The sequence below is a fragment of the Cydia fagiglandana genome, chromosome 4, assembly GCF_963556715.1.
Source record: "Cydia fagiglandana chromosome 4, ilCydFagi1.1, whole genome shotgun sequence".
NCBI classification, from domain to species: Eukaryota; Metazoa; Arthropoda; class Insecta; order Lepidoptera; family Tortricidae; genus Cydia; species Cydia fagiglandana.
In genome coordinates, this window is record NC_085935.1 from 2075679 (window position 1) to 2101756 (window position 26078).

The 26078-nt window shown below is 37.8% G+C and overlaps 2 protein-coding genes across 4 annotated transcripts in view; both read right to left on the reverse strand.

Moving 5' to 3' along the window:
- Positions 1-396: 396 nt before the first annotated feature.
- LOC134663457 (calcium channel flower) lies at positions 397-25459 on the reverse strand. The gene is made up of 6 exons (XM_063519829.1): positions 25354-25459; positions 25148-25268; positions 22797-23004; positions 21627-21737; positions 9366-9516; positions 397-9228 (listed from the first exon to the last, which is right to left on the reverse strand). Exons 1-5 carry the CDS (start codon positions 25354-25356, stop codon positions 9390-9392), a joined length of 570 nt encoding a protein of 189 aa, XP_063375899.1. The 5' UTR covers positions 25357-25459; the 3' UTR covers positions 397-9228; positions 9366-9389.
- Positions 13813-26078, reverse strand: part of LOC134663445 (stathmin-4) — a 134030-nt gene continuing 121764 nt past the window's right edge. For 2 of the 3 annotated variants that reach the window (XM_063519814.1, XM_063519812.1), the window contains one exon: positions 13815-13825. The gene's annotated coding sequence lies outside the window, so the exon portion shown is untranslated. Of the gene's footprint in view, positions 13826-26078 lie in introns of all 3 variants that reach the window. The other variant, XM_063519813.1, reaches the window with a different exon arrangement.

Genomic DNA, 26078 nt, shown 5'->3' on the forward strand with positions numbered 1-26078 from the left:
AATGTCGTCACCCTTATTACCTAGGCATTAGAGTCCACCGCCGGGTGAGCGCGGCAAATCATTTGTGCTCGCTCGGCGGTGCGCGAACATCTACACTGCAGCAATTAATTTACTTACTTGGACCCTATTGCCTAGCCTAGGAAATAAATGTGACGACATTTTGGCTAAAATACCAATATCTCAGTTCTGCAATGGAATTCCGCTTGGTGCCCATAGAACGAAATGAAGTACAGAGAAATACCTATCTAATGACCTAACTCTCTACTCTGTTAGTTGGGGCAAGGTTCCATACAAAGTTGCCAATGGTCCTTTAACTTACTTGACTTGCAAGATTTGATTACAGACAGACAACGGTCAGGTGAAACTAAATAAAAGCTTGTAAAATGAAAGAAAGCGTCCAATATACACACATTTATTACAGATATGCCGTCCTAACAGTAACGAGGCTACACGGAACAACGGTGTAACTATACAACCATACCTAAACAGGACTGACCTGACTGGCGGCCTGTAGTCATAGTCACCCTATACAGTGTCGTTACACTTATGGTTTATTGAATGTACACCTTATTGCAATTAAATAAGGTCTGTCCATAGTCAGTAAAGTCTCACGGTTTATAAAAAAAAATTACACCTGAGAAACACTACCTACTGTCGATGTCGATAATAGTAATAAATAAGTAGGTAAGTACTTAGTTTATTTTTCTACCAGACTAAGGTGAGGTAAGATACGGCAATGTATAAGGTATGTGTGTCAGGACTGTCAGACACAAAAACTAGTTTTTTTCCGCCAGTCATGGTAAATCCTGTATATAATAATAACTCAACTGACAATCGATTCCATATATAATTTACATGTGTTCTTAATTAGAAATTATTGGATGACTTAAAAAATATAAATAATATAATAATAAATCAATTTTAGATCATTAATGTTTAAAAAAGCACTTTAAAAAATCAGCCATACGATCGGTGTTGCCATCGCTAAAAAGATTGCGTTCAAAAATCTTAGCATGGTAACACCGCAAGCATAAAAAATACAATCACAAAATTGGCGGTGTGAGCAATAATATTTAACCTAACATAAACGTTGAATTGAAATGGTGTAGAATACAGCACAGCTTGCCCATGACGGCTATGACAAACAGATACAACAAGTAATAAGTAGTAGGAATTTGATACCTCAAATCAGTAATACTGATTCTTAGAGTAGAACTCCTAAAAATAGCTGCTTTAAATAGATACTTGAACATTTTTGGTGTATAGGCATATGTTATACAATGATAATATAGGCATATGTTAATTGCGCCACCAACCTGCCACCAAATTGGTGTGGAAAGGATGTACTTTTAGCTACCTGTAGCAAAGCGACGAAATCGCGGAGTGAGCCACGCCTAATTCCGCACAATATCACCTTTAATCATCAATTAGAGTTAAATATGATCGATTGATCGTCTATGGGAGGCTTAACCCTATGACCGCTACAGACGCGCACGTTTAGCCCCCATTCGCACGGCAGCTTTTTCAACGCGCGTTAAAAAAGCGTTTGAATGACACAAATGGATAACCATGTATCTATTCACACGACAGGGTGGCGCTTAATTCAAGCGTTGTTGGATTTTCGACTTTAAGCCTTGGTCGTTAAATTGAATTTAGAGTGCGGACAGATTCAAGCGCTTTTTTAACGCGCGTTTAAAGAGCTCTCGTGCGAATGGGGGTTTACAGTTTATAATGAACCTTGCATGCCAATATAGTACCTATACTAATAGTGTTATTTAACCCCTCTAGTAACACGCGTGTGATACTAAATCAATTTGGCTCTTAGCTACTGAGTATCACACGTGTGTTACTGTAGAGCAATATGGGTCAAATTGCTTTGCATCACTTTTAGTATTATTTATGGTGGTATTTTTGACAAAATATAAATTAAATAGTCATGTTCAAAAGGCTGTTTTCACACCATTCGCAATGCTTTAAATTACAAACGCTCTACCTAAAGACTAGGGTCTTAATAATACGGCCATTACCTAAATATATTACAAAAATATCTGCAGACAGTAACAGTGATATTTCGTTTACGATATAGTGATCTAGGGGTAATAACGGTACCTATTTGTATGATATGAGGGTTAACAAGCGAACTGACGGCCTAGCCAAGGTGAAAACCACTTGCGCTACGACAACGAAACGATTTGTGCCTCTCTATCACTCTTACATATTAGTGGGACAGTGACAGTTGCGTTTCGTTCGCTGAGCGTAAGCGATGGGCATGTTGGCTACGCGGCCTGATTGGTCAGCTGTTGAAGGGAAGATCCATTTCACTTTGACTCCTGAGGGCCCGACCACCAACATCGAAAAACCGAAAATCGTTATCTGCCTCTCTATCGCTCTTGCATATTTGAGCGATAGAGGTAGATAACGATTTTCGATGTTGCCGATAGGCCCTCTGAGATCGTCGCTTCGAGAGTTGACCAAGAAAAGTCTACAACATCGAAGCCATCGAAGGTAATACAAGTTGATTCTGACAACTTTGTCAAACTATTTCGACATCTTACCCCTCATTGGCCACCAATTTTACAACTTATTATTAATCTAAAATTTTCAACCAACAAATGAGCTTCTCTAAACATAACAGAGGTCATTTTCACTTATACAGTTTTGTGTTCAGTATATGTATTGCGTCTGTATCTAACAAAAACTCTACGCTACTATATTTTGCAAATGTGATTTAATTAATGTCTAAACAGTTTATGTATATGCCTACATACAGGATAACAAATTGACATTGCTGTAAAACAATGCTACAACGCAAGAAACAATAAATAATAAAAATATAATACGGTCTTAATACCGAATTCGAAGTCTTAAATTTCAAAAAATGGAAGGATTATGAAAATCGAAAAAATGAGCCTTTAATATTGGAATGTATAAATGAAGGAAGTCATTATCTTTTTAAATAATTATAGAAAATATGAGACAAATTCAGAGGTACCAAAAAAAATGTTTCCAATGGAATAGGTACACAAAATCATGTACCAACGCTCTATTTCGACATAACAAGATATCGTGGTACATATTTAAGGTTAGATATATTATGTTTTTATCCTCGTGCCGCCCAAAGTCAAATATCTAAACAATAGCTGTCAAGGAGCATGACTAACTGGAAAGTCTTTGACTCGGTGAATTTATGTAGTAATTCTTGTGACTAAAATGTCATTCTATGGAACTTGCTAACTATGTAAAAAAAAGTCACTAGTAAATTCGTCATTCTTTGACAATTTCAATATAGTGGTTTGTTTACATAGTTAGCAAGTTCCATATAATGACACTTTACAGCATTCGATTTGAATTGAAAATACGTTATATGGGATGGCACCTCTTTATATTATGTCACTCAGGCCCACTTGCACCATTCCACTAATCCGGGTTAACCGGTTAAACCAGGAGTTGCCATAGTTAGCCATACAATTTCACACTAGGTTAATAGTTTAACCGCTTAACCCCGGGTTAGTGGAATGGTGCAAGTGGGCCTCAGTAATACAGGCCAGTGATTAAACAGAAATCGGATAAGAATATCAATTATGAACTGTATTGCTAAAAGCACAAGACAGTATTTAGATCAACTACGTACAAGTGTATTACCGTCCTAAAACGTCTAGTACTAGTGTTTCACTGTTGACTATTAACTAGAGAAGAAACGCTTTCCAGATAGATTTTCGTACATTGACCCGCGTGTTGCTATCTCTATCGCACGCGTATAATTATATTGCTGTCAAACTAGCACAGTGATATTATATTACGCAAAAACAAGGATTTCGTACTAAATTAAGGACAAAATAGAAAATGTTAAGAACCCGTTCGTTGACATTCAAATACGAAGGAATGAAAATGTTTATCTCGTACAAATAGCAACACTCCTAACTGTACATCGGTGGACCTTATTACAAAAGGCATAAGGTCCACCGATGTACAGTTAACGGTGTGGGCGATGGTACAAGAAATTGACTCGTTTATGTTCGTTACCTAAATATGTGAAGTGTGAAGTGGCGTTTTAACTTTAGTAGCCTTACCACGGCTTTGACTTACTCGAGCGAGATGTATAGAAAGTAAATTACGCACACGCAAGCGAATATCGTCGGGTGACAAGCAAAAGTCACTAAGTACTATCAAAAAATCAAAGTAACAATGCACTTTATTACACTTGTAACACGGTTTATTGTCCAATAATTTCAATGGTGTTAGTTAGTGACTTTTGCTTGTCACCCGAAGATATATCAGTGTCAAACTCGTGGTAAGTTCGTTATACAAAGATGGAAAAAATACGATATACACAATAAATTAGACTATCAACAGCCCTGACTTACGTTAAGGGATTGTAGGGTTTGAGAAAAACACCCTTTTTTAGACCAAACACGATTATTTTAACAAAATTATACAATGTTCAGAAAACGTCCAATACAATAAGTTGGCAACGTTGCAACGGCTTGGTTTGGTCCATTAAGAGTTATTGCGATTTTTTAATACTTTTATTGAACCCCATAAACACAGTGAAAAGAGAAAAGTATAATAAGCCTATCTCCAAAATTGTTTGTAAAAAAAAATACTTATTATGAAAAAAAAACTTCCAGTCTTAGATAAAACTTATTGCACGCTTGTATATTATAAGTTTAGAACAATACTTTTCTCTTTCCCAGTGCTATCAACACATTTAATAATATAACAATATTATAATAAAATTGCAACTAGCCTACCATATTTATTCTATAAATTATTCTATTTATTTACTGAAGTCATCAAATACGTACATATATATAACGTTGGAACACTGTAAACAATCTCACATAACTATATCTACAAGCAACATGTATCATACATTATATTATATGTTTATTACATGAAGAAAAATCGATAATATACTGAGTGTAGTACGAAAATTTGACCATTTAATATAATTAATATTAGCCTCCTTTTACTCACACAATCGGCTAAAAAACGCTATCGAATCTTTCATTCACATAATAAGTAAAATACACCAAACCATACGAAAAAGAACCGTACCGCAATGAAGAAATTCATGACGAAATTGCAGTCAGTGCCCAAGACAGGGTCGAGTACAGAGTTGCATCTCCGTGTGAAAACTCCCCAAAATATAAGAGATAAGAATATGGGTAAAAATTGGCGAAATCGCCAGCTGCCTTAAGGTCCTATTTCGTGAGGTTGGCAAAATGACTGCCTTCAACTTGATACAATTGAAAAAAAATTCAGGCAGTTAAAATACTCTGTGTTATTATATTGTGTATCATTGCTTTTTAAAGGCTGTTTCCTATTTCTTATACCATACAACTCATATTATTGGCCTTCTAGTGTTTAGAATAAAGTCTATTACAGTTAAACTCATGGAAAATGTAGCCGGCGTGTTGTCTTGTGACACCACTAACTACAAAGCAAAGAGAATTGATTGTAATAGAGAGGTAAAGTCTAAGAAAAAATCGTGCCCCTTAGTTTGACATCCAAAACAGATGGCGCTGTACTGCGCCTTCATGTTTTGCGTTCACTGAGTTGTCAAACGTCAACTTTTGACAATCAGAGTTACCGCAAACAGAATGGAGCTGTACAGCGCCATCTCGTATACCTGTTAAAATCTAAACACGAAATTGTCTCAGATTTTACACATCTTACTCAATCAATGTATCTTTGCTACAAAGTGATATCTATTTGGCATTGCTTTTTGGAGGACTTATTACACCTCATGGGCAATGGAATTCACTGCGTGGTTGTATAACTTATAAAAACGTGTGTAGTCTAACTTTAGGAATGCTAAATATAGTGGCCGATAAAAACTAGCCGTCAAGTCTTGGTAACTTTTTTGATATAAATTAGAGTTAATAATAATTTAACATGTTAGAGTTAGACCAAGAAAAGTCTACAGCGATTTTGATAGCCCACGCAGTGCAAGTGTTATTCATACGTCATGATTTCATGGAAGTTTGACGTTTAAAATACCATTGGCACTGCGAGGGCTGTCAAAATTGCTGCAGACTTTTCTTGACTCTAACATTACATTTTACATTTTTAGTTAATTTTGAAATTGTCTTTTTAGAGGATTTAAATTAATTAGGTGACTCGGTTCATCAACTCATACATAAGTTCATAAGTAGCTACCAATATTTGATCTCAGGGCCTCAAGATTATCAAGCAGGCACAGGTTTTTTTTATAGAAACCAGGAATGCATTAAGCAGGCCACTGACGAGCCTTCCAAATGGATGCCGTTACAATGGATTCATCCAAATGGAAGGCATCCTAATATTAAACATTGTACGTTTTTGACATTCACGGACCGATTTTGGATTGCAGCCACGCTATTTGGACTGTTGGAAGGCTCGTCAGTGGCCACCTTTAGACCTGACGGATTGTAGAGTACGTGTTGAAAGTGCCCTAGAATACTACATAAACTGCTGTACAAATGTTTATTAGCGTTAATATAATATCTTCACTTCACATGCTATTAATGTTATTGTACGAAGGCATCAATTTACAGTCTGACAAAAAAAGAGTAGAAATTAAAAAGTGGCAATACTGTAGTGTCGTCCCCTTTTCTTATATAAATTGGTATGGAAGGGACGACACTACAGTATTGCCACTTTTTAATTTCTATTCTTTTGTGCCAGACTATAGATTATACCATCATAAACTTGTCGATTTAAGGTGGTTCGCCTAGGTTACTCAAAACTTAACTCTCGCTAGATGGCACCACTTTTGCAAAATTTCAGGTTTTATTTTTTTGTGAAATAGTCATGGTATTTGTGTACTTAAAAGTATGTTTCGCGCACTCTTTAAATAAATATTGAACTATTAAAATAAACATTGAATACTTCATTGTGCAAAAACCACCTTTTTAATTCGACGGAGTGTTGCTGTCACGCTTTTTCCTACTATTACTCACACATGCAAACAGTGTTTCCGTGATCCTTGTAGTAGACAATTTCACACAACGTAAGTATGTTGCAATAGCGTAACGGTATGTTCGTGGAAATACGTGCAAGAGGATTGGGGTTCAAGACTGGTGCGAGTAGGTAATTTCTTTTTGTTTCTCCTTTGTGTTATCTTACCTTTAAACGAGCAATTATTATGTATATGTTACTGTAAAAGCCCGAAGTACGGCAAAACCTAGGATTTACCGTTAAAACCTAGGTTTTACCGATGCCGATCGGTAAAAGCCCGAAATGTTAAACCTTACTAGTTTACTTCGGGCTTTTACCAACACCGATATGGTAAATCCTAGGTCTTAACCACGGCGACCGGTAAAGTTTGAATCATGCGCTGATTCTTGAGATTATTAGATGAAAAGTAGGTAGGTTTGGATCTCCCGGTTCTGCTGAAGGTGAAAGAGAACTCTACTAGCCTGCATCGTGGCTAGGCACCCAGGTTTAGGTATAGTTAACTTTAAAACCGAATCTGCAACTGGCCACTGTATTGAGTAATAGAAACGCGTTCCGTATGTGTTTCGCTTTCCAGATGACCAGGGTGCCTAGCCAAGATGCCAATGGTTTACGCTCCGTAGCAACCGAAGCGCAGCCGTGTCTGTCGCATTAATATGGCAGAGTGATAGAGAGAGGTATTACCCTAACGTTCGCTACGGAGCGAACGACTGGCATCTTGGCTAGGCACACAGATTAAAACGCTTTTTAAAAATCAAAAACTATTACTTATGAAAGCACAAGAATATAAATGATCGTATTTGATTTATAATTGTTACATATTTGCCGTAACTTATTTTTAAAATGTGTTTTTCAATTAAAAGACACGTCAAGATTGTTTACCTTATTTCTAATGCTAAAAAAACCAACTATAGTAATAATTGTGTTTTTCATTCATAGAAAAAATCCATTATTTTTAACCACAGGAATTTTTATACATTTCTTTTTTATTGCAGTGAGGATGTCCTGATTGTAAAAATAAGAGAGATTAGGTAGAGTATAATTTCTAATTCTTTGTCAAAAATAAACGAATACGTGTAGCCCATACTTAATCAATCGATTTATGATAATAAGAAAAATTTAATAAAAATAAAAAAACAATACGAAATTTAGATGTAACAAAAATACAAAAAGTTATGTTCCAGCATACAATGACTGGGGATCGAACCGGGAATCTTCCTTTTGTAAGCAAAAAAGCGACTGTTTGCATAACACGCCATGATAGTTCTTAGCTAAGCTGACGAACTTCGGGTACTTATTCTCGCTTAGGTCAATTAAGTACCTGTCAAACGTCAGTGTCAACAAAATTGCACTAAACATGACGGCACTCCAAATTCGCTCCGTGGTCAGCCCGGCAACGTCGGAAATGGTATGGCAACGTCGCAAATGTATCTGTACACGACATTTGTGACACACACATACGTAAAATTGATGAAAATTTAACTATGATTTTTGCATGATTTCTGTATGAAACATTGTTTTCCTGTTAATTTCCCGCTAACGAATATTCGAAGGAAGATAAATGCGGAAATATTTATGTACTAATAGTGTGTAGTTACTTCATGAGCTTTGATTGAATTTTGTATGAAAAGCGAACCACCTTAACCCCTTGAGTCCCATCATCTCATCTTCCTCGCGTTGTCGCGTTGCCACGGCTCATGGGAGCCTGGGATCCGCTTAGCAATTAATTCCAAGAATTGACGTAGCCTCTAGTTTTTACGAAAGCGACTGCCATCTGACCGGAAGGTAAACTAAGCTTTATTGGGATTAGTCCGGTTTACTCACGACCCCTTGAAGAGTCCCAAGGATTTTGCTAGCCAAAAAACGACCATGAGGTTTTAAATGTAGAATCGAATTTCGATTGTCATTACTGACGCGATATCGCATCCGTAAGACTCAAGTCAAAGGGTTAGGCTGCGTTTCCAGAGATGTGTGATAATGCGGAACAAGGTATGTGTTTGTTATGAACCAATAAAATCACTTCATTTACCTAAGCATACTCCGCTCACTCGCTCAGCCCAGCTTTAGTGGACGATATTTAATTGGTTCATAACAAACACACCCCGTGTTATGCGTCCTCGCACACCCTTGGTAGAAAAGTAGCCTTAACATTTCGGTGCCGGTCGCCCCGTTTCCAATACAAAATGAACACACGTTTTAATATGTACACTGAATGTGTCAACGTGATTCGGTAAGAGATATTGACGCTAACAAACATTTGTCAAAGTCCTTGAGATCACCTTACACCGACTTGCACCATCCCACTAACCCGGGGTTAAGCGGTTAAACCGCTAACCCAGTGTCAAATTGTATTGGTAACCGTGGTAAGTCCAGGTTTAACCGCTAAACTCCGGGTTAGTGAATGGTGCATATGGCCCTTAAAGTACCAGGGTGGCATAGAGGAGTGGAGATCACTTGCCGGGCACGCCGGTGAAGGAGACGGGCTGCTCGTTGGTGACGAGGCCGGCGCGCGGCGCCGTGGTTGGCAGCCCGGCCTCGATGGTCGCGGCCGACGTCCGCATCTCGTCCGCTGACGCCCTGGTCACAAAGTTAAGTTAGAATAGGTTGGACCTGTTTTCATTGCAAAACGGTTTGATCTAATTCCACTCGTCCTCAAACAACTACGATCTTATAATTAAGAAAATAATGTATGGGTTATTCCCACTAGTTACCACTAAGTTGTTAGCAGTGGTAACTAGTGGGCATTTTATTCCCACCTTTTACTAATGGTAACTACTGGGAAAAAAAATCCCAAAGCTATACCACCAATATGATCGAGCCTTTCCATATCTTATGAAGTTTCCATATGTAACCTTTTGACATGGAAAGTCACATACAGTTTGAACTTCCTATTATTCCGTAACAAGAGTAATAGTCCCAATTTTAATACGTGTTCTTTTTATTCATGGTGCCAATTGGGTAGGTAAAGTTTTTTGAAGATAGGCAAATTATATTTTTTTCCGATAGTATTTATTATAGCGATCACGGAAATGCAGCTCTTTTATTTTTATTTCATTTTATTGATTAAATATAATTTTTTAAATGATAGATATGACGTTTGTGAGATGGAATGGCAGATCCGAGTAATTCCTTTGCAAGTAGTAAATGGGACGAGATAGAAAAAAAAACGATGTCAACTGTCAGTGTCATTTAGCTCTCATTCCCGAAAAATAACGGACAAGCCTCATGTTACCTTGCGAATTGCTATTAATGTTATCATTGAGATTTTCGACGACCTCAGCACGACCCACGGACTTCTGATTCCCCACGACATCTGCGCGTATTTGGACAAAGATTGAATTTACTTTCGATAACTTGGCACTGCATAATAAAATTATTGGACAACGTTTTCTTCCCCACCCCTACACGACGGCCCCTACGCTGACCCTTGGACAGAGTTTTGCAAGAAAAATAAGCGAGTTTATACGAGATTGCGAGCAGATTCTACAAATTTGAAATTATTATCATAACAGTGATAAGCACAATGCCGTTGAATTAGAGGAGCAATGGCCGTATAGGAGTACGTATCCGTGAAATACATAGGTACATAAAACTTTCTTCACTTGTGTTTTGATTTTTATTATTAAATTGCCATGAGCTGTTAAGTTCGTAAACAAGAAATCGGTCTAATTTTTTCTAACAATTTCAACCATCTGTTAGTTTTGTGTGGTTATCCTCATTTTATGAATGTTGTTCTTATTTTCAGGTGGATGTAAACATTCATTGGCGGTATTATACTGATGGCTAATTAGAACCATTGAGCCATGACATACTTCCTTGCAGTGTTATTCGGCTAAGCCTCGAGCATCCTGTGAATCTGTAGGATATAATTATTTCCATAAAAAAGAGCAATCGAATTAGGACCAAGATATCCCGAGAATCTAAAGACATTTTATAAAAAATGCAATAAAATGAAAATGGGAGACTCTTATTTTAACAATGTTACAAGATCATGACAATGTTATGGTCTATACTGATTAAAATTTTAAAACCAACATGTCTTTATCTTTGACTTGAAAATGTACAAATGATTTGGGTTAAGTTTTATGAAATGCAACTTATGCTAAAAATCTATTATTATTATATGTCAAATTATCGTGAACTCGATATTGCTTAAGGCGTATCCAGATTAGTCAATTTTTCGCCAATCTGATTAAATTGCCCGATCGAATCGGGACGTACGGACGCAAACGCCAATTTGGCTCGCCGAATTCAACCGCCGATAATGACCGATAAAATGAGGTGCGGACACAAGAACACCAATTTGTGAGGCTAGTATTTTCGTTATGGGGCATTTTTTCAATTTAAATGGCTCTAATATCACCATAAATCTAAAATTGGAGATTGACGCCAATTTCATTTCTGATCAAATCGACCGATTTGATCAGTCCCGTCTGGATACCGCTTTAGCACCGCGAAAGGGCGCTGCGCGGTGCGCGCGGATTGACGCATGCGCGTACCGTATGCTTAGTATCTATGGTAATATAATTTAAAAAAATATGCAGATAAAAGGCGGCAAAGTTTATTCGTTGTGCAATACTCAATAAGTTACCGCTTGTTATTTTAATACTCGTAATAAACAAAATGAGTTCAAGTGACGAAAACGACCTGGAATAGACGGCACACCGCCCCATTTGAAAGCAGAAGCAAACTTAATAATGAATAACTAGCTTCCTGCTAAGTCCAGGGACAAATACAACAGGACTTACGACATGCTCATGCTGTGGAAGGACACAAGAAGGACAGCCAAAACGCAAGAAACACCTACTCTGAAAGTGGTTTTTAGCGGATTTCTGTGACCAAGTGAAAACTAAAAAGCCATCTACATTTAATATAAACTAAGAATATGCGTTGTTTTTTTAATTGTATTCGCGTCACTTTACCCCTATTAAATACGCTTTACTAAATTGAATTTGTTTTATTTCCTCACATAATTTGAGAATAGTGCTTACTATGTATACCTCAATGGAAGCAAAAATATAGTATTTTTGCGAGTTGATACACTTGCTACTTGTGTATAGTGGCAAATGTATTAAACCCGCAATCAACACTAATCAATATGTAAACAGGCCCCAACGTGAAGCACATTTACCCTACAGACATACTTATCCATATTGACCATATTTGAACCTCTCAACTCTCTTCAAGGGCACGCCACACAGCGTGATTCTATATACTGTTGTAATGTTAATGCTTAAGGATAATAATTTGTGGATTTATAAAATAAAACAAAACGCAATTTACTGGATTTATATTATATTATTTTGGATTTATATTATAAGTTTTCTGACTTTTTGGATTTATATTATAAGTTTTCTGACCAAAATCTTAATTGGATCTCTCAGATCAATTTACTCTCATCACGCGTTATAAAACTTATCTATATCTTTAAAAATATTAGACACCTAGGCGAATCACTGGTAAAGAGTGTTTATTTTGCTTTGTGTCAATCCATAGTAACATATGGTATTGAAGCTTGGGGAGGAGCCAAGAAATCACATCTGATAAAAATTGAACGGGCCCAGCGTGCTATTATCAAGGTCTCAACCTCTAAAAAAATAAGTTATCCCACTGCTCTCATCTATAAGGAGTTTGATGCTCTGACTGTTAGACAGCTATTCATCGTGGCTCTGATTTCCAGACAACACAAAAACACTTCTGGTGTAAAAACTCTGCAAGGACGACGGGATCGAGTCTTCAACATACCACCCTGTAAAACAAAATTCGCTCATAACTTTCAGTTCTTCTTAGGACCCTTCTTGTACAACCGCTTAGCTAAACATATAGATCTGCAGAAGTACACCAACAGAAATTGCAAAATTGCTGTAACTGCATACCTCAAGCAACAAAATTATGAAGATACAGAATCACTACTTAAGATATCATCCTGATAACATGAAACAACATATATAGATAACATAACCAAAGACCTCGAATTGATTTTATGTAGAAGTATGTTTTTCCTGCTGAGCACTGTTGTCTGGCTATACTGTGTATTGTTACGCTTTGCTGACCGTTAAGTTTTATTTGCACCTATATACATACCTACACACATTTATTTATATAGCACACACACAGACACACCATGACTTCACAGACATATCACACGCACAATATACACTAAATAGCACTTTCAAATTATACATTTTTTGCATGTAAATCTAGTACTTAAGTTTATAACATAGCCTGTTTTTATTATTTTAATGTATTTACTCTGATTCATTACCTATATGGGGTGACCAACTATGACATCATGGACCGCGGGCAGAAGGGGAAGGGGGTACCTTGCCGTAATACAGTGTAAACTAGTACGGAGGGTAGCTTGCTTTCGCTATACCTTGCATATCCATAAAAGTAAAAATATATCCATATGTATAGCAATTTACCACACCGCATTTTGTACCTAAGTTAAGTTCTTTTGTAAAGTAAGCAATAAATATATTGATTGATTGATTGATTGATTTCTAAAGTACAGTCGCCATCAGATATATTGGTGCAGCTAGGATGCTCATAAATATCTGAACACGCCTCTATTATCAGGGCGTGCGTGTTCAGATATTGTGAACACCTTGCCGAGCCCATATATAATAGCCAATAACGACCTAGTTATAAGACTATTACAATCTTAATCGTGTATGTATGTATAATACAACAATCACGTTTATATAGTCCTCACAAACGTATAAGTTACCATTTTGGCCAATTAGCTGGGGTTCTAAGGTCCACCACCTTGCATTTTGGAGACAAAGCAAACCGCTTAAAACAGGTGTTCCTGGGGATGATCTGAGCCGATTAAGCCCGGTTGCCAAGAGGTTCCACCCAGCAGGTGGGCAGGGGAGGGGGGGCAAAAGTGGCTCCGGCGCGCCTCACTCTAAGCTATATATCTGCATACATCTAGCAACTATATCAAGTTTGGTGTCTTTTTCGTGTAATTCGAGGATGAAAAATTCATTTCTGTGACTAAATTTTCACTCTTCCATACAAAAAAATCGAGAAATTATAAATTCCAAAAAAATCTTTTAACTTTTTATTTCGAAAATCCTCTACAAAATTAAAACTATGAGGATTTGCTCTAGAAAAAAAATACCTGTGAATAGCCCAGTTATCCTACTATATAGAATAGTAAACTTGTTAAACATTTTTTTTTCATAACTCTGATAAAAAAAATGTTTTGTGTCGCGCGGCGTACCTGCATTGTAAGAGCGGTATGCAGCGTTTAGGATTTTTAAGTATGTTTCGATGGTTTCTGATAAGTTGTTATTCTTCTGGTTGTAGAAAATTACTTCTGGACGTGATATATATACAAATATAAATTAAATGTATAAATATAGATGTTGGGAAAACTTTCGCCAATAGAGTTATTATAAATGTGATAAAATTAACAAAGCAGATATTTGATTAAAATGCGGGTTAAAATACGAGTAAGATATATATTGTTCGCAATTGCCACTATATGCCCATGGGTCCGTGCATTTTAGTTTTTTCTTAACGCAGTTGCACCTCCCTGCGCATTTTGTTTTGCAGCGGCAACGAATAAGCTCTAAACAAGCAGCAGCCGCCGCAGGTATGTAGGCTTGTACATATGGGCTCCCAATAACCATTTTGTTTGGACCAGCTCCAGTCAGCAGGACATGGAAGCTGTTGCTGAGGGGCTATAATCTGTCCCCAAACATAGCCTCCTTGGTAAACTGCACGGAGAATATGTTTACGTAGGTAGCGCATCTTCCATTGGAGGCAGATTCTCTAACTGAAGATTATTTTTTGTAAAAAGTACTTTTCGGCACTCTTTTACACTTGTACTTGTACCTGATCCGAACACTGTAACACAATGCATAGTATCAAAATAATGTCTAAGGACCAATTCACATCTCGTAATTCAAATCTGTTCAGATTTAATATTGTAAGACTCTACCTGTATTTTTAAAAGTTGTTAAAAACATATTTATTAGCGTTAAGGTAGTTTTTAAGCACCGCTGTACTCCTGTCCCGCGCCCGCGCCACCAGCAAAGTCATCCTATGTTCACTTGTAATATACCTATAGGTACATAGTAAGAAAGGGCTACGCTAGGACGGTAGGACAGTGCAAAATTATGTACCTGCTTTTGATGTACTTATAAAAAGAGCGAGCTCATCGCCAACAAACTGCTCCGCAGTTTGGCGAATTTTTGTATTGTGGTACGCATATTTTATATTTCCATGTTATTTTCAATAAAAAAAAAAAAAAAAAACTTGTCATACAAGACAATAACATTTTTTTCCAAAATTGGCTGCTCAATGTTGTTTTGTTTACCGTATTTAAATCCCTCCGGAACATTACAAGGACCACTAAAACCAGGATTGTCAGATCCCTCATATTTCCCACTTTTCTGTATGCTGTATGTCTCACATGGACACTAAGGGCATCCGAAAAACAGAAAGTGAATGCACTAGAGATGTGGTGCTGGAGACGAATGCTGGGGCTATCATGGACTGAGCATCAATTATTGAGGAGCTTGGCATTAAAGAGCGGTTGCTTTCTACGGGCAAAACTCGGTACTCAACTTCTTTCGACACGTGTCTCGTCGAGACGGAACCTCGACAGAACGTCTAGTTGTGCAAGAAAGAGTAGGAAGTGACAGGGCTAGGGGAAGATCTCTAATGAGATGTACTGACCAAACCAAATCAGTGTGTCGGTCACAGTAAGCGAATGCTTACGGAAAGCAGCTCTACGGGAGGAATGGCGACGTGTCGTTAAATGAGTCGCTCAAAAGTTTTCATAATGGCCACGACCACTCTATCAAGAGTGTAACGAAGAAGAAGGCCCTCCGTTACAGCAGGATATGCGCTTTAAGCTTGAAATACGCTTTTTTTCCCTTTCCACACACAAAAGAAACTGTGTTGTAACCTGAAAAGGCGTGGAAGAATGGCAAGACTACTATCCTTTCTGGTCCTGTAAAATAAATCATATATCTATGAGTTACAAATAAAATCATATATTTAAAGAAAGTTTGCAGCACGTGACCATTAGCCCAGTTGACCTGTCTCTTATTGCGGTGACATATTTATTTATTTTATTTACAATTAATGGAAGAACTACAAACGTTAGCTTAAGAAAATGCAATAGCATGGCACGAGAGGAACAGGTGATTCTTTCCTGTGCCAATCCTCCATTAATTGTGAATAAAATAAATATGTCACCGCAGTATACGAGACAGCTCACCAGGGCAATTGGTCAAGTGCTGCAAACTTTCTTTAAATATATGATTTTATTTGTAACGCATAGATATATAATTTATTTTACAGGACCAGAAAGGTCAGAAGTCTTGTCATTCTTCCACACCTTTTCAGGTTGCGACACTGTTTCTTTTTTGTATGGACAGGGAAAAAAGCGTATTTCAAGCTTGGAGCGCATATCCTGCCGTAACGGAGGGGTTTAAATACGGCAAACAAGGCAATATTGAGCAGGCATTGCCAATATTGATAAAAATTGTTATTGTCTTGTATGGCAAGTAAGAGTCTTACAATAGTAAGTATGGACAGATTTGAATTACGAGGTGTGAATTGGCCCCTAGACGTTATTTTAACAAAATGCATAGTATTTTGTTACTGATTTTACGAGTACATCAGGTACAAGTACGAGTGCAAAAGAGTGCCGAAAAGTACTTTTTACAAAAAATTATCTTCAGTTAGAGAATCTGCATCCAATGGAAGATGCCCTACCCACGTAAACATATTTCTCCGTGCAGTTTACCAAGGAGGCTATGTTTGGGGACAGATTATAGCCCCTCAGCAACAGCTTCCATGTCCTGCTGACTGGAGCTGGTCCAAACAAAATGGTTATTGGGAGCCCATATGTACAAGCCTACCTGCGGCGGCTGCTGCTTGTTTAGAGCTTATTCGTTGCCGCTGCAAAACAAAATGGGCAGGGAGGTGCAACTGCGTTAAGAAAAAACTAAAATGCACGGACCCATGGGCATGTAGTGGCAATTGCGAACAATATATATCTTACTCGTATTTTAACCCGCATTTTAATCAAACATCTGCTTTGTTAATTTTATCACATTTATAATAACTATTGGCGAAAGTTTTCCCAACATCTATATTTATACGTTTAATTTATATTTGTATATATATCACGTCCAGAAGTAATTTTCTACAACCAGAAGAATAACAACTTATCAGAAACCATCGAAACATACTTAAAAATCCTAAACGCTGCATACCGCTCTTACAATGCAGGTACGCCGCGCGACACAAAACTTTTTTTTTATCAGAGTTATGAAAAAAAAATGTTTAACAAGTTTACTATTCTATATAGTAGGATAACTGGGCTATTCACAGGTATTTTTTTCTAGAGCAAATCCTCATAGTTTTAATTTTGTAGAAGATTTTCGAAAAAAGAAGTGAAAAGATTTTTTTGGAATTTTTAATTTCTCGATTTTTTGTATGGAAGAGTGAAAATTTAGTCACAGAAATGAATTCTTCATCCTCGAATTACACGAAAAAGACACCAAACTTGATATAGTTGCTAGATGTATGCAGATATATAGCTTAGAGTGAGGCGCGCCGGAGCCACATTTGCCCCCCCTCCCCTGCCCACCTGCTGGGTGGAACCTCTTGGCAACCGGGCTTAATCGGCTCAGATCACCCCCAGAAACACCTGTTCCAAGCGGTTTGCTTTGTCTCCAAAATGCAAGGTCCCCTTAGAAAACAGGACCTTAGAACTTCTGCTAAATATATCTTCAAAGCTTGGCACCGAATCGCTGTTAAAGACTTTGGTGTGCTCAAATACGCTGAATTTGGAAAGTAACGTCTGTACTGTCTTGTAGACGGTACGACGCACTTTGAGTTCATCTCTGTAATATTCTATTTCCATTCGAACGTTTCCGGGATCGTCTCCATCTATTGTGTTGATACTGAGATCCAAAATGACTCGTGTAGCAGTCCAAGAGTCGTGGTGAAGGCGTTAATGAAAATGTTCTCCAAGAAGCAGTGCCAAGTAGTCGAAAGCAATCGTTATCATTATCAAAATATCCGTGTTGAGCGTGCTAGGGACGTTAAAAATACTTATTCTAGAAATCACACCGACATCCAATTACAAGAAAACACAAATGTTTCGTCCGACCATTATTTTCCAATTATTTGCAAGTTATTTTCCAAGAATGACACTGACAGTTGACATCGATTTTTTTTTCTATCTCGTCCCATTTACTACGGCAAAGGAATTAATTACTCGAATCTGCCATTTCACCTCACAAACGTCATATAGATCATTTAAAAAATTATATTTAATCAATAAAATAATATAAAAATAAAAGAGCTGCAATTCCGTGATCGCTATAATGAATACTATCGGGAAAAAATATAATTTGCCTATCTTCAAAAAACTTTACCTACCCAATTGTGTCGCTTACCTTCAAACTCGGGTCTTCAAATTCGACCCTCTCAGCAAATACCTTATTACCTTTTTTTAATACCAAGATCGCATAATCTGACAGATGAGTATGAAGTTAAGCGACTCAATTTAAGTATTGGTATTGAAAAATCAAGCTAAAATAAACTTGACATAGGCGGAACACATGTTCTGAGTACAAAATAATAGCGCTGAAAGAAAATTGAAAAAAAGAAAATCCCGCAAGTTGACGAGAAATAATTGACAACGTAAAATAAAATTTACCCTGGCCGCAGACGTTCGGAATATTCATTCGGTTTCCGTAAGAAATGACAGGTAGGAACGTGTCGATGTCGCTCTACAAATGCATAGCACTGTCTCGCTAGTACAAGTCATTCCGTACGTCTGCGGCCAGGCCGAAACTGCGCGATCACATGCTTTGTGCAACAAAATTGTGCGATGCTGAAAGAAAAGTTGTGTAGCGAAAATATTGAATAAAAAAGGGTAAACGACTAGTACGACTACATTCAAGTCGCCCTCTAGTGGGCAAGAAACAAATGTAATACAACATTTATACAGCGCGGTCACATGCTCCTTGCTACGAACTGCGCGATGCTGAAAGTAAAGATTTATAGCGAAAATACAAAAAAAAAAGCTAAACGACTAAAAGGCAATGTAAAATAAAATTTCAACACATGCCTTGTGCTACAGAATGAAATCAAAGTTTGCTAGCGAAATAACAACGCCATCTAGCGGTTGGTTGAGTTGCCTTTAGTTGGGACGCCACACGTCGGGGTCCTCCATGAGGGTCGCGTGGTGGTCCTGCGGTAGCGGGCCCGGCGGCGTGGCGCCGCCCGCCGCCATCGCCGCCATGTCGTCGCGCGTGCCCCTGAGCCGAGTCACGCCGTATAATGTTGTAGCGATCATTTAGATTTTATAACAAATGACAGTCAGTACCGTCTTTACCATAAGGGCACACGGGGCCCGTGCCCAGGGCCCCCATCCTCAGGGGGCCTCGAAGGACAGACAGTAACAGTGTATTTGATTACCCATAATAAATAGAAGATCATTAGTAGAAAAAATGGCCCTGATGACAGTACAATGCGATCTAAAATTTGGTATTCGGCATTTACTCGGTATATATCCGCAAGGCTCTCAGTTAGTGTTTTGTAAACGTATACCTTTTAATTGGTACTTTACATTGCTGTTTTTTTGTCTAAAATATGAAAAACATTGCATAATCCGATCAGTCAGATTGAGAAATAACTTTATCAAACAGTAGTACCTTCCTAAAAAACTGGTAGGTAACCCATATAAAACGGTAACCGAAGCTTTTTAAATGCATTGTTATTATATGCAGTAAAAAATACAGTAGGTACTAATTAATCATTATAAGTTTACAGGTAAAGAAAATATTCACCAACGAAACTCAACCGGCACAAGGTCAAAGGCCAATTTTTTGCCAATAAAAAGTAGATCAACAAAACACATAAGGAAGTGGCCGTAATGTGTAATGGAGCGAGTCACAATGCTCCGGAAGTCGCAAGGACGAATACCATCTACAGTCGAAAATAAATATTGCATCGCATCTAATCTATTACCACAGAAGAAATAATAGTACTACCGTACAGAAAGGACACTTCCTACAAACCCGAAGTTTGACAGCGATTCAGGGTCGATCATGCTATCCCTTTCTAATATATAGAACTATCCCTTTCGACTATTTAGGGTTGTCAAAATTCAAGTGATTATCTTATCTGTGGTCGTGCACGCACAAGGAAGTCAAGTGGTGCCAACCCTAATAATTACACGGAGCAATGCTGAGCCGAACGGAGCCGAGTTCGACCGAAGTCAGGAGTCTCTCCCCACTGCTATTACCAGAGACTAGTAGAAAGAAAATAACTCAACGCCGCGAGAATTGAATATACTGCAGTCATCAGCGGAAGTTGCTAAGCGGACCAGGTGTTCAAAATGATCTTGACGCGGCTTTATTGTTAAGAGAATAAGAGCGTGTCAAGGTAATTTTGAACACCTCGGCCGCTCAGCAACTTCTGCTGCTGCCTGTACCTATAGTCGCCATTAGATATATCGGAGCGGCCATGTGCTCTAAAATCTTAAAGTCCGGCAACGCTCTAACAACCCTTCTGGTGTTGCGGGTGTCTATGGGCGACGGTAATCGCTTACTACCAGGCGATACGTCTACTCGTTTGCCTCAATATCATAAACAAATATCTGAACACGCACTTGATATTTGTGAGAACCTCGGCCGCTCCGATATATCTGCGACTGTAGATGCTCCCCTAAATATTATTTTTACATTTCAGACTATGATAATTATAATAATAAGTACCTAATAGAATAATTCTACGTGTTGGCACTGTGTCCCCACGCAAGCCTAGCCTATCAAAAAACCGGGATTATATGGGCCCGTGATATCTAAGGAGTACCTAATAGAATAAGAATGACGACTTTGATTAACTTATGACTTATCAACATATTTTTGTGTAAACTCGCACATCTACAAATGTTATTGGCCTCGTTAGTGACAATATAACACAATAATTACGACATGAATGAGCCATCAGCCCGCATTGTAAGTAACCACATTATTAATAATTTGCATAATAACTAACACAAATGACATGACGGCAAATGACGGGCATGGATTCTTGACAAGCAAACATATCCAGACTATACCGAACTTGGGTCCAGCACAGCCACACAGAATTTAATTCTTAAAAGTTTTTTTCCTTTTTTATTGTGGGACCGTAGGGTATCGTCAATTACTGGCCACACTTCAGTAACTAGACACCTTATACTAAAATGAATTCTGTTTATAAGTGAATAGAATTCATTTTTAGTTTAGGGTGGCGAGTTACTAAACAGTGGCCAGTAATTGACGAATTACCCTACCAAAAACACGTGCGGAGTACATATCGCAGACCCAAATGAACTTCTTTTCAGCGTTTACGCAGTTTTAGCCCAAGGGGCTGTCCATAAATTACGTCATCGATTTTTGAACCCTCCCCCCTAAAATCATCCAAAAATCATGTTTCGAATGACCCCGTTGCCTACTACGGCATGCTACCATCATCCGATGTCCACCCCCCCCCACCCCCCCTAATTTGAAATGACGTAATTTATGAATAGCCCTCAACAGAATATTCGGTCGAATATTCATAAGTATTCGCTACGACCTGAACCGAGTATTCGTATTCGGCAAAGTCCATATTCGGCCCATATCTATTTACTAGTCAGTTATACGATAGATACTCACTTCTTGCCGAGCGCCATCATGCCGTAGATGACGCCGGTGGCGAAGATGAGCCCCGAGCCGAACCAGGTGCTGAGGCTCAGGAAACACAGGAAGAACGGGGGAAGAGCCAAGCTGCAAACAATAACAAACATTCTTAGGCTTCCGTACCCAAAGACACAGAATTAATAATAGTACTACCGTCACAGAATAAATAATAGTACTAGGTACAGAAGACTCACTCTCTAACAAAACGCGTCTGTTACGATCAGCACATATATGGCCGCTAGGTGGCGACACGCGCGGCTTATGGCTTTCCCCAAAATTGGTGTGGAACGGATGTACTTTTAGCCACCTGACTACTGACTGACTAAACAATTATAACAGTGCAGCAGAACTGCAGATGTCACTATGATGATTTCAATTAAAAAGGTACTAAGTACACTTGTTACTTAGTCGCTTATGACGTTCTGTATACGAGTTACTTTTGTATTATGCTACTAATTCCCTTGATAAGCTTAACGGTGTGATAATGAACACGATCGTAACGTATGAATGAAATATTGTGTAAATTATCTGTACAAGGAAACACTAGAGTAGAAATAGACCTTAATCTCGTGTCAATAAGGTTTAAATTAAATTATAATAAGTGTTTTGATGTTAAAGTGCAGTTAATGAAAAATGTCTTTACAATATAAACCTTATTATAATGCGGTAAGGTGCAAAATTTAACAATATTACACTTCACGTCCATTGTTTTGTATCGGCGCCATAATTGATCTGTTTCTGAATACAAACCGTGGTTTGGGTTTCCAAAATACTTCAGAGTGTTTAGGTTATTCCGAAAATCACCCATAATTTTGAATAACTGTCCATTTTCGGAATTACCAACAATCTGAGGTAGTGGACACTGGACAGTATCCAGCGCTTGTCAAGATAAAATCATTGTTGAGTAGTAAATATGAGTATGTGCTTTGTGCATGGCTAAATTATTTTTGAACTGCGGCCCGCGAAGCGTTCCAATCCGGCCAGGCTCCAGGTTTTCAGCCCTATCAGTATCAGCCCCCCCCCCCCCCCCCCCTTCGATGCCGACGGTGGCCCGCGCGAAAATTCTGAGGCGCAATATGGCCTTCAGGCAAAAAAGCTTGGAGACCCCTGGTCTACATTATGTTTCACTGATTGAACTGAACATACCCAACATAAGCGGCTGCCTTCTGCCAGTATGGTCGCGATTCCACCTTATCCGACAGCGTCTGGACATAGTCTATAAAGAAGCAGCAACAAGGGGCTTCGCACACGATGACTATGAAGCCCGCTAACATCTGCCAGATGCCCGCGATGAGGCACTGGACATCCAGGAGGATGATGCCCAGGCAGTTGAACAGGCCGAGGATTATTGCAACTGAAACAATACAGAATAAGTTAATAAAATGTATATATTTTTTTGTTATATATATTTTTTGTTCAATTGTATATATAATTTAACCTGTCCTATGTACAATAAATTGTAGTAAGATAATTTAGAAGCATTCATAGTTGATATAGATATGTAGCACACACACATTTCACACACATCACATTTTGTTTTGGATAGATTAATAAAAATGTTTGAAATGCATCATCTAGTTGTCTATGAAATCCAGTGACTCTAGTTTGAAACCACATTCAACACATTACGCATATTATTAGCTTTCAATTACCTGTCTGCTTCTATTCTACCTGGGTTAAAACCAGGGATCGAATACTGGTATATTTTTCATACAAATTAACTGATATTCAATTTCGGTATCTTGTTTATGTATATTTTTGCACTTAATTTAGCTAATCTGATCAATCATTATAGTTACCTAAATACTATTCTATAATATCAAAGAAATAATGTGAACGGTATGACATATTTTTATTTTTAGTTATACCGGTAACGGTCCCTGGTTAAAACTGGTTTGTTACGAATAGAGTGCCTACTGCAAAAATCGAAATTTCGTTATTTGCCTCTTTATCACTCTTACATATTCGACTGGTAGAGCCAGAAAAAAAATTTACATCCGTTTTTTGCAGTACATCCTTAGTAGGTAATTAATGTCAAGCCCCTCAGCCAGGTCCTAAATTGGCCCTAATTACTGACTGTTCTTAATGACATAATACATTTATTTTACATTTTTGTACAGTGAACCTTAATATCAATGTGCAAAGCCATTCGTGGTTTATACAGTTTAAATATAATTTGACCTAATTTTCATCCAGAGCATCTGAAATTCCTAATAGGCGTCTAACTGTCAGATGTGTTTGATAGTATCAGAATTAGTTTTTTTAGCATTAGAAATAAGGTAAACAATCTTGATGTGTCTTTTAATTGAAAAACACGTTTTAAAAATAAGTCACGGCAAATATGTAACAATTATGAATCTAATACTATTCTTCTGCTTTCATAAGTAATCATTACTGATTTTTAAAAAGCATTTTTCAATTAAAAGACACGTCAAGATCGCATACCTTCTTAATGCTAAAAAAAACGAATTATAGTAAAAACAAACAATAATTGTATGAACAAAGCTTATCTGAGACTGGACAGTTGATGATTCACTCAACAGAGGGACAGATAAGGAAAGTAGATAACTAAAGAAAACATAAGTACAAACAAATAAAAAACCCACATCACAGCCAAAAAATGGTATTATATACTGTATTACTATTATTAATCTCTTCTAACAAATTTCACAAGCCATGAATTTATAGTTGGTGTGGACTTGGCGGGAACCGGAATAGATTTCAGATAAAAATATCAAATTAGTTTAAAATTTGCCTAGTCCAGCAGTGGGACACTCTAGGCTCAATTATTATCCTGTTCTATTGGTTAAGTTAATATTTTAAGGGAAATTAATTGTAAGTACTTAAAACCTTTTTAGCGCATATATGGGTCGTATTGCCATTTAATAAGATTGTAAGCCAAAATAATAACTTGAAAAATGCAAACACATTCTAAACTAGCATTGCTACAATCAGGACTTTGTACAGTTGCCATCAGATACTCGGAACAGTCATGTCGCTCATAAATATCAGAACACGCCTCTATTGCCACAGTGTTAGAGTGCATGTACAGATATTGTGAACACCTTGGCCATTCCGATATATCTGATGGAGACTGTACAATTAGCAAAAAGAGCCACAGGAGCTAGCACATATTACGTTGTCACCACCATGAAAATATTTATTAAATAGTTTCTTCATGGCAAAAACATACAGCCTACAAAAGAAAAAATAGTATTTATTTAAAAAAATGTTATTGACCTGTTTATATGAACTAACAAATAAAGTATTAAATCTTTATGAGTAATTAACTACATATGATTGAGCTGCCCACAATTAAATCAAGAGCGCGAAATTTAAGCCTGTCAATAAATACCTACTAGATTAAAAAATATTTAGTTCCCTACGCTTAATGGGTATCTGATAAGATAATGAGTAACAATTAAAACCTGTAGTTCCTAATGCGCACGGCCTATGAAAGGTGTTTAATAGGCGTAATATTACGAGGTATTACGTACTGAAACTGCCAACTGTGCCCAAGCCTCGACCAGCGTAGCGCATCCACCACGATACATCGTCCTTCTGGATGTTGTCTCCGCCCGGCCGGGCCATAAGCATAGTAATCTTGTCTGTCAGCGACTGCAATCAAAGGGCACATGGTTCACGATTCTTCACAACACTTCAATATGGATTAATAGTAAAGTTACGATTAATTATTTCTTACCATTTTCGAAAAATCAATTCACTGTCTGCCTGCCTGCCTTGTCATCTGTCACATAAACTACAGATAACAAAGAAAATAGCAAAGACAAAGAATAATACGTTTTTGTTGCGGGCAAAAAAAAACAAAATAAAATTAATATTGTTTTTTATGAATATGGAATGTAAAAACTTAAATATTTCATGAATCAAGCCAAGCGCGCACCACGATTTTTTGTCGCGCGATAATTTAGTCGCAGAAATGTAACGTATGGGTTTATATGGCGGTGCGCGCATATGCGACAAAAAAATCGCAGCGATTTTAAAATTGTGATTTGTTACATTTTTCCGCGACAGCGCGCGACGCGATTGTCGCAAAGTGAATTGCAGCATACGAAGCTGTATGGCCCCGCGCGCACTGCGATAATAAAATCGCAGCCGGGACCTCAGTCGGCATTTCGCTCTCCAAGCGTCAACATATCGGAAGCTGCTTCTCCAATGGAGTTACAAGATGAGACGCTAGATGTTGACCGTTTAATTATAGAAATAGAAGGAGATCACCTTTGTGGTATAAATACTCAGTCATACAGCGATTGCATATTGTTTCACGACAAGCGACTGGTACGACATCCATGTCGAGAATGAACAAATCGTCGACTTTTTCATCGCAGTGCGCGCACTGAATTTTCTGCGATAAATTACAGCGCGATTCTAAAATCGTGTCGCAAAAATTAAAATCGTGGTGCGCGC